Genomic DNA, 12,469 nt, shown 5'->3' with positions numbered 1-12,469 from the left:
GGTTGAATATTTCATAATCTATTAAACTGTTTATTTTCATTATCTTGCATAAAGATTGCACGGTCTTTGTGCATACCAGGTACATAGCCTAAAATTTTATCTATTCTTTATTGCAGTTCCAGATTAGTTCAGGGGATTAGTTGGTTAATATCTGGTGGGCTTACATGTCTGTAGCAAAATTAATCTCATGCAACTAAAACAGATACATGATCGTTATTTTTCTATTACCTTTATTTCAAGACATGACTCTCAGACAGTACAGCAATCTTTCAAGCTACAGATCAAGTTACATTGCTGGACATAGGTTCAAATTAGAACAAACTTGTCTTCCTCAAATAACGTGGTTAGGCCATCGGTCTACAGGCTGGTAGGTAATGGGTTCGGATCCCAGTCGAGGCATGGAATTTTTAATCCAGATACCTACTCCAAATCCTGAGTGAGTGCTCCGCAAGGCTCAATGGGTAGGTGTAAACCACTTGCACCGACCAGTGATCCATAACTGGTTCAACAAAGGCCATGGTTTGTGCTATCCTGCCTGTGGGAAGTGCAAATAAAAGATCCCTTGCTGCCTGTCATAAAAGAGTAGCCTATGTGGCAACAGCGGGTTTCCTCTAAAAAAACAGTGTCAGAATGACCATATGTTTGACGTCCAATAGTCGATGATAACATAAAAAAATCAATGTGCTCTAGTGGCGTCGTTAAATAAAACAAACTTTACTTTACTTTTTTCCTCAAATAAATACTAGACAAATTTTCGAAGCAAAATCTCCTATCAATCTTTTAACTACTTACAATTCTAATACATGTAAATACATTATAATAATCAGTATGTACATTACAATATAGTAGTACAGGGTTCTCACTCATCCAAGAATATGGACTCATCACTCAAAATATTGAGGCTCCACTACAAATGTAGAGAGTCCATTATTAATTTTTAAGTCTATATTTGAAGAAGTCGTGGGAATTGTATAACAATTGACAATGCAAAAATAACTGCATTTAAAATCAAATAAGTTCATATATATATATATATAACACCCCAGCAGAGAGAATACTATGGCTATTGGGTATAAAACATAGGTACAAATGTAAGTATATGCATGAATGAAGCATTAAACAAATGGATGATATTAAACACTAATAAATGCATGCTTTCTTACTTATACTTTGGTATAGATATTTATTTACTTGTGTAATGGGAAATCATCTGCCCTACCCACACAAACAAAAATTGCTAGCAAAAAATGTTTCATAGTTTTAAAGGCTTATAGTATTATACTCCCACCCACAAATGAGTAACTGTACGTCAAGAATAAAACAGGAACAATTTTGTTTCTTAATGTAGGTCATTGTTGTTACATTTGTGTTATTTCATCATAAAAATTAATTGACTGCAACTCTTGAAATTTGTATGAAATGCAACTTTTAAAAATAAAATAAATAATACATTTGAAGGTGACATGCAACCTTAACAGACTGGTCACCATTTGCATGATTACACCTGCACCATGTTAAAGGTAGTACTAAACCAAATAACTTCCACTGGGTCAAAGTTCAAGGTGCACCAAACTTTTGATAGCGAAGTTAACACCACAAGTCCTGTGATTGGTGATAAATATGAGTGTGTTGGTTGTAAAAAAAAAAAAAAAGTTTCATCTGGGCAAAAAATGTATGCAATTTTATTTCATCTAGTACCACTATGTCAAGTAGCCTTGTGCTTGAAACATGTATGGGGTACCTGTAAAAAATCTAAAAGTACTCAAATTTTGTGAAACACAAGGAGTGTTGTAAAAACATCTGGTTATACCGAAAGGTAGCATTTTCTTAAGTTAATACTTTGAGGTAGGGGTTGTAGTACTGATATTTATGGGTCATAGTTTGCTTGATATATTGCATTACATATATTGTTTTTAAACACAAATGTTAACATTGTCGCCTATAGTATTTTATTTGGTATAGTACAACCTATAGACGTTAGGGTGAGTAGCTAGAGAAAAATGGCAACAAAAGGACTTATTTAACTTGCAGGCCTTGGGATTTCAAATTTCATGGGAAACACTTTTTTGGTTCTGTGCCTTTGTAATCATGTGAACCAATCAGACTTTTGGGGTGCTCGAACAATGTAATTATTTGCTGGATATATATTTGTGGATGCAATATGTCATGTCCCATCCACTATCACTGCATCATTGACCAGGGACCTTGGGTCTGTGAGATCACCGATATGTATAAAAATGCAACTTCATTGTATTTATAAAATGTAATTTGCTAGGTTTTTAAACGCCCTGGTAACTGTAACTCATGTCATAATCAAAACTATTTCCTAGCTATATTACAATTATTATTATTATTATTATATTATCATTATTATTATTATATTATCATTATTATTACTGTACCAGTTACTGCCATTACCATTACTGCTAATAATATTATTATACTACCACCACCACTACTACAGTACTTGGTTTTTGAAAAACCATGGCGAGTGAAAAATTGCACACCTCAAAACGCTTAGGTGAGTGAAAAATCGCACTTATCAAAATGCTAAGGCGAGTGAAAACCAAGCATGATTAATTTATGAAGTAATTGGTACATGTAAATATAGAGACATACACTGCAAAAATGAACCATGAAACCAATGTTTTCTTCTAATTTTATGGTTGTTTGGTTCATTAGTGTAGTCTGATTACTTTTCCCTTTCAGGAATGGAGTTATTTAACCAAATCAGGATCAGTGCTATAGAGATATAATTATGACATACACTGCATGATGCACACAACTATAGATACCTTTTCAGTGTTAGATGGTTTGATGATCAGTGCTATAGAGATATAATTATGACATACACTGCATGATGCACACAACTATAGATACCTTTTCAGTGTTAAGATGGTTTGATGAACATGCATGCAGCTAAACATGTGTAGAAATCAACTTTTAATTATTATGTACGGTACAACAAACATGATTAGGATAGTTGGGACGGGAAAAACCCACTGGCACTGAGGTGGTTCAATTATAACTATGACCCAAGCATCTCAGGTGTGGACTACCAAGTGAATTAGATCCCTCATATTATTTTTTAATTTTAAAATTTAATTAGTTCAATTAATAGTGTTGGTTGGGGCATTGACATTAACGTGGCCTTTTTAATTCAACAATTACGCAACCAGTCTCCCTCCCTCAACATTTTGTAACACATCATTTGAGCACTAGATCCACCAGTTACGAACAGCTCTGACATCTGTCAAGTCAGCATTACGTTATTGATTAATGGTCCCTATGTTGTTGATAAAAAAACACCATACACACTCTGACAAAATATGTCATTACAAAGGATTTTATTCCAAAAGTGGGATGCCATAATAAAGATCATCTTTAAAAATTAATGCGAGTGGCCTCCCTTTGAAATATTACTTTTCTAACAACACATGTCTGTGTACTTTTCAGTTAAATCCGAGTTAAAGGTCTCTTCAATGAGATCGACTCACTAACATGTCTGTGTACTTTTCAGTTAAATCCCAGTTACAGGTCTCTTCAACAAGATCGACTCACTAACATGTCTGTGTACTTTTCAGTTAAATCCGAGTTAAAGGTCTCTTCAATGAGATCGACTCACTAACATGTCTGTGTACTTTTCTGTCAAATCCGAGTTAAAGGTCTCTTCAATGAGATCGACTCACTAACATGTCTGTGTACTTTTCTGTCAAATCCGAGTTAAAGGTCTCTTCAATGAGATCGACTCACTAACATGTCTGTGTACTTTTCTGTCAAATCCGAGTTAAAGGTCTCTTCAACGAGATCGACTCACTAACATGTCTGTGTACTTTTCTGTCAAATCCGAGTTAAAGGTCTCTTCAATGAGATCGACTCACTAACATGTCTGTGTACTTTTCAGTTAAATCCGAGTTACAGGTCTCTTCAACGAGATCGACTCACTAACATGTCTGTGTACTTTTCAGTTAAATCCGAGTTAAAGGTCTCTTCAACGAGATCGACTCACTAACATGTCTGTGTACTTTTCAGTTAAATCCCAGTTAGAGGTCTCTTCAACGAGATCGACTCACTAACATGTCTGTGTACTTTTCAGTTAAATCCGAGTTAAAGGTCTCTTCAATGAGATCCACTCACTAACATGTCTGTGTACTTTTCTGTCAAATCCGAGTTAAAGGTCTCTTCAATGAGATCAACTCACTAACATGTCTGTGTACTTTTCAGTTAAATCCGAGTTACAGGTCTCTTCAAGGAGATCGACTCACTAACATGTCTGTGTACTTTTCTGTTAAATCCGAGTTAAAGGTCTCTTCAAGGAGATCGACTCACTAACATGTCTGTGTACTTTTCAGTTAAATCCCAGTTAGAGGTCTCTTCAACGAGATCGACTCACTAACATGTCTGTGTACTTTTCAGTTAAATCCGAGTTAAAGGTCTCTTCAATGAGATCCACTCACTAACATGTCTGTGTACTTTTCTGTCAAATCCGAGTTAAAGGTCTCTTCAATGAGATCAACTCACTAACATGTCTGTGTACTTTTCAGTTAAATCCGAGTTACAGGTCTCTTCAAGGAGATCGACTCACTAACATGTCTGTGTACTTTTCTGTTAAATCCGAGTTAAAGGTCTCTTCAAGGAGATCGACTCACTAACATGTCTGTGTACTTTTCTGTTAAATCCGAGTTAAAGGTCTCTTCAACGAGATCGACTCACTAACATGTCTGTGTACTTTTCAGTTAAATCCGAGTTAAAGGTCTCTTCAACGAGATCGACTCACTAACATGTCTGTGTACTTTTCAGTTAAATCCCAGTTACAGGTCTCTTCAACGAGATCGACTCACTAACATGTCTGTGTACTTTTCAGTTAAATCCGAGTTAAAGGTCTCTTCAACTAGATCGACTCACTAACATGTCTGTGTACTTTTCAGTTAAATCCGAGTTAAAGGTCTCTTCAACGAGATCCACTCACTAACATGTCTGTGTACTTTTCAGTTAAATCAAGTTACAGGTCTCTTCAACGAGATCGACTCGCTAACATGTCTGTGTACTTTTCTGTTAAATCCAAGTTAAAGGTCTCTTCAATGAGATCGACTCGCTAACATGTCTGTGTACTTTTCAGTTAAATCCAAGTTAAAGGTCTCTTCAATGAGATCGACTCACTAACATGTCTGTGTACACATCAATTAACCTGTTTAGTCCCTTGTGTTTTTGGTGAGATCAACTCAAAGCATATGTTTTTAGCAATCATTTACGTAATGTGTATATTTAGCTAAATCTGGTTAAACATGTATGACTATTACAAGTTAATACAACTGTATCTTTATACATGAATGGTGATTTCAGTCATAATGAAGGAACAATTCACGCAGTGGTATACCGACAAAGTTGCATCAAATTTAAACAGTAAAAACAAAGAAACCGTCGACCTTAGGATCGTGTCGGCTATTGACAGGGTGGCCAAAGACCCTGCAATTGTCACACATGGCTGGCAGCTTGCTGAACTATTGGACAATTAGTCTGTCTCAGCTTTGATGAATTGTTTTCCAGTTGGGTTATAAATATATTCAAATTTTGTTTTGTTTTAATAACATAGGGCACATAGACAAAAACATAGAAATAAATGCGTCATATTATTAATGCGAATAACACGATCTCGGATTTTTTGCATTAATATTATTATCGCAATAATTTCAGGATCTACAGTAATCAGCTATGATCATTGATGACTGTTCAGTGTTCTAGCTGGGTGAAAATTAAAGGAGGATGGCCGCACAGCACCACACCCTTCAAAAAAAAAAGGGGGGGGAGAGCTTGGTTACCATATTGTTGTGTGTTGGTAGACTTTGTGGAAAGACATACTCCTTAATTTGCCTACAAAAAAACATGAAGACATCGGTCTGACATTCACGGGCAGTTCCGGTTTTTCTGAACCGATCAAAGTTTTAATAAAGATTTCAAGATATACAAAAAATAATAAAGATGTTTGTAAAGTGATCTCCTAATGTCGGATACATTTTTTGTTATTTCCATCTTCATCGAATGAATTGATCACCGTGATAAAATATTATCGCCAGCTGATAAAAAGTTTTGTTTTTGTAAAGGCGGCGCACTTTACTTCCAAAGAGTTCCAAATGAAAAGCTTCTGAGAGCCATTCGGAACTCATTGTACATTTCCACGAAATATAAGCGTAGCGGAATGTGACGAGGTGTTCCGATTGGATTCACAAGTTCCGAGTAGTTCCGAATGAGTACGAGAACATGTCCGAGAGTATGAAAATAGTTGTTTTCTTTTGATATCTCTGCTATGAGGATAGTTAGTATGGAGATCTTTTTGTTCATTTTTATTGACATCTTCGTTGTGTTCATGATGTACATTTTGTTACTGCAATACTGGCAATGAAATAGGCCGGGAAGATCAGTGTTGCTGCTGTAGTTGAGGGGGTGTTGTGGATCAGACCTTTGATATTAAAACTTTTTTCCAATGAACAAATTATAGTGTTATTTTGGTGATATCGTAGTTTATAACCTTACCGTGTAGTATTAGACGTGGGTGGTGTTTACATTAATACCGATTGTGGTTGGACTAGGTTTCGACGTGGGTTTTTTATAGAAAATAATTAATGATTCTCATTAGAGTATGTATTGTCAGTTGCACTGTAACACAAAGAAAGAGCTTTTAATATATTAATCTGCTATACTATTCAGGAAATATTAGCTCGAAAATGGGGGGGGGGGGGGGGGGGGGGAGTATTCCCTACCTACCTACCCTATTTGTTTTTGGCATTTAACAGGAACCAAACAATTTTTTTTTACTTGGCCTTGGCCCAATCAGACCTTAAAAAGTGGTCTGTTTCTAATTAATAATAAATTAAATAGGCAAAAGAGTTTTATTGGATTGGTATGCAGGCCTTTCCCCAGGATTTTTTTAAGGCGCTTACATTTTTAGCATCAGTAAAACACAAATCAAGCCAAAATAGTGGAGTAGTGGGTTGAAAACAATTAAGTGTTTGCCTTCAATCCATCTAATCAATGTTTTATTTTATTTTTAAATTATTATATCATTTATTTTATATTTCTTTAATTATTTTTATTTAATTTATATTATTTATTTTATTTTATTACTATTATTATTATTTTATGTTTATTATGTCAGCATTCTGTTAAAACCAGGCAGTGTTCTCGTTGGGTGAAAATTAAAGGTGGGCGGCTAAGCGACCCAGACCCCCCCCCCCCCAATCCTCCCTCGTCCTTCCAAGTAAATCAGAAAATCTGAATAAATCTGAACAATGAAACCGTATTACCTCATCAAAATCAAAGACAGCAATGGGGGTAGGAGCAGTTAATATATTACTTTGATTTTTCAGCAGGGGGGGTGGGGGGGATGCATTATCTTCAGAGTTGGAAGCCAGTACCCTGTACACCCACCCCCACTTCTAAGGCCTATGATCTTAAATTAACAAACATACAGAAATATGGGTGTGGGTGGATGTTTATGGAGGGTGTTGTTTTTTCTTTCTTCTTTTTTTTTCACAAATAAAAATTTGAGCTTTTTTTTTTTTTTAATATAGAGCTCATTATTATTTCTTTAAATAGCAATGTTTATGCTAGTTTGAATTGCTTTTTTTTTTTTTTTTTTTAACTTTTTTTAATTTAAGCTATGTTGTTGCTGTTGATTTCAGCGTTGTGTTAAATGCTTGTTGTGATTTCTGCCTGTAAAATACCTAGGCTAAGAATGCTGACTTCACAGTATATTCCATTTATAAAAAAAACCCCAAAAACCTTAATAAAATTAAAATTTACGGTCTTTTTAAAATCCAGCTAACTTATTAAATGTCACCTCACAGTCTTACAAATATATATCTTACAAATATATATCTAACATCTAACAAATATGATTATTGTAAACTAATTCAGTGTACGTTTAACTGCAATTTGTATAAATATTGCATGTTCATTTCCCGTGATTGCTATCTGCATGCGTGCTTTCGAACATAGGTACGAAATTCACAGTCAAAAAAACATAACGAAACTGCAGTTAGGTATTCATTGATGCAAACACCTATTGTTTTTCTACAAATTTACATCAAGATTTACATCTGTGTAATCGTATTGTTTAATGTCTGCAAGGATGTCTCTTGATACGTGGGTGTCAGCTGACTGAAACGTGACGTATATTTGCACCGATAGCTTTCCTCAGTTCAGCCAACGAACTTTCTTCCTAACGTTAGCGAACTATTTGATTAGTGTCCATCATGTCCATTTGGTTTAACGTGAAGCGCACATACCAGTGTAGCGAACGTTTTGTTTTCACTCGGTCTGGCTAAACTTGGCCCTTGGGATAGCCTACATGTCTTTTGGCCCTGAACTGGCATGTATATTCAAATTGACACGCATTGTTGGTTTGTTTTTATTACTTTGGTTCAAATATTTTACAAAGTTAAAATAACAAATTACAGATCTTCCAGACATTGAATCACCGTTACATTGCTGTCATACATGTTGAATGCATGCCGTTATAATTAATAACTGTGATTATTAAAATATGCAAACATCATTAGGCCTACGCTGTATTCTGGATGACACCGTTTTCCGTTACCGGTCGCGAGATCGCTATTATGCTAAATGAATATTTGGTATTATTATTTGAAGTGTCGGATAGATTATGTAATAGTTTGTTCACATCAGAAGATAGAAAATGGCTTAGCCAAAATTTTAGCCACTTGCAAATTTTATTAGCCATTTAAAAAAAAAAAAAATTTAATTAGCCAATGGCTAATTTGACTACAAATAGCACAAGCCCTAGATGTTTTCAATGTGTGCATGTTTTGAGGAGGGGGTGTTAGGTTAGAAATGATTGATTGCCAACTTAACTGTACTTTGAAAAAGTGCTTCACCGATCGTTTATTCAGTTAAATGCGCGGTACAGTTGATTCTGTCAATTGGCATCTTCTTTGATTGGCCTTGAAGCATGATTGCTCGGCACAGGAATCCCATTACGCGTTAAGCGCCTTCCTGGCGGATTAGTGGTCCCAATAGATGTAAAATTACCAAATCCCAATTGTGAGCAGACAACTGGTCCATTGTTTTGTATTTAGGAAGTGTTTTCCCTATCATAGTGATTAGGTGTGCTTGATATACTGTTACACAAGTTGTTTGCAAGAGGTAGTCGACTGCCACGCTCGTACTTGTGATAACTGTTTTTCTAAAGCACTTCAAATCAATGGCGTAGCGGCAATTGATTTAAGGCGCTTCCATGCCGTCCAAGCGCTTACTTTACAGACCAAGGTGTTTTGGGCCACTACGTTCAACGGCCCTGGGGAAACCCCTGGTATGTCTTTGAAGATTAAACCAGTGTTTTCCAATTTGTTTAGCAAAGATAAGTCCCAGTCATATATTAAAAGCTTGCATGGACTCTACCATTCTTGTCACATTTTTGTTTCTGATATTATTAAATGAGTCTTTCTATCAGCTACGTACGGTAAATAGTGGTAATCAATATACAAAATGATTTTATGTGCACCGTTTGTTAAGTGTAACGTACGTTATTTTTCACTCACCAGACTGAAATTATGTGTGCTGTATGAGCGCGATCGCACTTGCACACCTCAAAAGGTCTGCTACTATTACTACTATCACCATTATTATTATTATTATTACAACTGTTAGTGTCACAGTTATTACATGTATTATGCATTTTTATATTTTATTATTTCATCCTCCTGTAAACCATTTTGTCATCTTTATTCAATTTATTATATATGCTCCTCTAACGCCTTTGTGGAAAGGCCTGAGTGAAATAAATTTCTGTTTTGTTCAAAAAATATTAAACATGGGCTGAAAATACTAAGTGATTTAGTGGATGGATTGTCAACAAGTACTTTATTATTATACAGGCCAGGTCAAAAGTACTTGTCCGCTCGTCCCAGATGAGCAAACGTTACTCGGACAAGCAAAATTTACAATTCAGTCGTCCGCCAGGCAACCAAAATTTCCAATCACAAAGTGCCTGTTTATCCCTTTTGTACACTTGCAATTTTTGTAATTCGGTAGTCTGCAGCAAGCAAGCATGCGTGCATGCGAGTGAGGCCCCTGATTATTATATCGAGTACTGTTATTGACTGGAAGTAGGCCCACGTCTTTGAGTAAGTGCCCCTCCATTTTGAAGATATTTAAGAAATTAGGCATTTATTTGTAAATCATGGCATTTCATGGTGTCCGTCAAGTAAATTGCTGAAAACGTTGAAGAATCGAGAAAAAGCTGTTTAGAATGATACGATCCAGCACATTACTAAAATGGATAAGTAGACTCTTTGTAAAGTTAGTTTTCGCTTTATCTATGTGAGCTCGCGCAAAACACTTGTGACGTAAAACAAGGTCAGGGAATTCCTACCGCACGATTGGTTTTTCACTAATTTAGTAGCGTTTCGTACTACAATATTAGGTTGTCAATCTGCAAGTTTTTGCATTTGTTTCCTAATTAAATTAATGTATTAAATATACATACAATTAACATTTAATATGTTAAAGAACAGTGAGTAGGCTTGCATGCAGGAAAATTTGTAAAACAATTTGTGGGCAAGTAAAATTTGAGAGTTACATGTACTTGCCCGGTGGGCAATTGAAATGTTTTGGATATGAACAGCCCTGTTATATACTCTTCAAAAGAAGAAACGCAAAACCACATTGTCGTAACATTTGGAGAATTGATTTAATTATTGAATGGTGAGTCCGATAATTACCAAATGTTGCAGGATTGTTCACAATTCACTCTAGTCCATTGTGAGTAAGTGATAGGACACACTACCAAGGTCAAGGTCATCTGGAGTCAATACCGGGTGTGGCCTCCGCGTGTGTTGACAACTGCCTGGCACCGCCTGCCCATTGAAGCAACCAGAGTACGGATGACGTCCCGGGGGATGGTGGCCCACTCGGCCTGCAAGGCTGCTGCCAGCTCGGGCAGGGTCTGGGGCTGTGGTTGTCGCTGTCGGAGGCGTTGGTCCAACTCGTCCCATAGATGCTCAGTGTTGGAACACTGTGTTGGTGTTGGCCATAACTGGAACGATGTGTGGCCGGAGGATCTGGTCAATGTAGCCCTGTGCATTCAGGTTGCCCTGCACGTGGACCAGGTCAGTTCTGCCAGTGTGTGAGATGGCTGCCCACACCATGACACTACCCCCGCCGAATCTGTCCACTTCCTGCACGCAGTTTGCCGCATAACGTTCACCACGACGCCTATACACGCGACATCTTCCATCATGACGTCGGAGCAGAAATCGGGACTCGTCACTGAACCACACCCGTCTCCATCGCAGTTGAGGCCATTGTCGATGAATCTGGCACCACTGCAGTCGGAGTCGACGGTGTTGTGGTGTTAAGATGACACCTCGAACTGGACGTCTGGCACGAATTCCTACCTCACGTAGGCGGTTCCGTACGGTCTGGTCGGATATCCTGCGCAAACCTGGTATTGCTGCGGCTGTGGAGGTGGCAGTAGTCAATCGTTCCCGAAGGTGGCGTACCCGGATGTAGCGGTCCTGCCCAGGGGTAGTGACCCGTGGTCGACCGGATCTAGGGAGGTCACGTGTTGATCCATGTTGCTGGTAACGGTCCCACAGTCTGGAGATGGTGCTTGGGGACACATGGAATGCCCTGGCAACGGCCGTTCTGGATTCGCCTGCGTCTAGTCGGCCGATGGCATTGTTTCTCTGAGGTTCACTGAGACGTGGCATGTCCTGGATTGTCAACTGTCGGCCAGATACAGAGGCCAGGCAAGCGAACACCCTGCACTTTTATACTGTCGGTGTTCATGTTGCACGTGCAGACAACGCACGTGCAGTGGTGACATGGTTTGCACGTGGCTGTGTTTTTGCGAATATTCACATTTTGGAACTTTATTGTACAGTAGCTGCATTTTATCGAATGTAACCGTGGGAATGTGTTTGGGACATGCAATGACCTTATATTCACAAAGCATGAACCGGTAGGAAACATAAAATCGGAGTTATAACCCATTTGTACCCTTTTGCGTTTCTTTTTTTGAAGAGTATATATTATTATTTTAAGAATTAGTTTGGAAGACAATAATAAAAAAAAAGAAACAGGGGGAATAAAGTTTCAGTTTCCAAATATTAAAAATAACTACAAAATGAATTATATATTAGTTAGCCTTCACAAATGATCACAATTAAGCTGAAAACTTACTTTATTGACATATTGTAAGAGTTGAATAGGTCATCATTAAAATCCTCAGCTCTTGGGTCCCACCCATTCATGTCTTCTTCAGACCTGTAAGTGGCCAAGAAAAAAGAAAAGAAAAAAGGCATAAAATGGCTACAGATTGCAAAACTTATTTCACATTTACATGAATTTTTTGGGATGTCCACGGACGATACCTGTGGTTTTGGTATCATGGGTGGACCAGTTTCGGTGAGCATAAGCATTCGATTCTTGTTTTTAAAATACGGGTAGT

The 12,469-nt window shown here is 37.3% G+C and overlaps 1 protein-coding gene across 2 annotated transcripts in view; it reads right to left on the bottom strand.

The window, feature by feature from the left end:
- LOC121383290 (tudor domain-containing 6-like) overlaps positions 1-12,469 on the bottom strand; it is a 109,291-nt gene extending 96,822 nt beyond the window's left edge. For both annotated transcript variants that reach the window (XM_041513213.1, XM_041513214.1), the window contains exon 1: positions 12,202-12,469. In XM_041513213.1, coding sequence (XP_041369147.1) covers positions 12,202-12,440 — 239 coding nt within the window. In that variant the 5' untranslated portion in view covers positions 12,441-12,469. The remainder of the gene's footprint in view (positions 1-12,201) is intronic.

This window comes from Gigantopelta aegis, chromosome 10, assembly GCF_016097555.1.
Source record: "Gigantopelta aegis isolate Gae_Host chromosome 10, Gae_host_genome, whole genome shotgun sequence".
Taxonomy (NCBI): domain Eukaryota; kingdom Metazoa; phylum Mollusca; class Gastropoda; order Neomphalida; family Peltospiridae; genus Gigantopelta; species Gigantopelta aegis.
The sequence above is the reverse complement of the archived record's forward strand: the minus strand, read 5'-3'. Positions and strand labels throughout refer to the sequence as shown.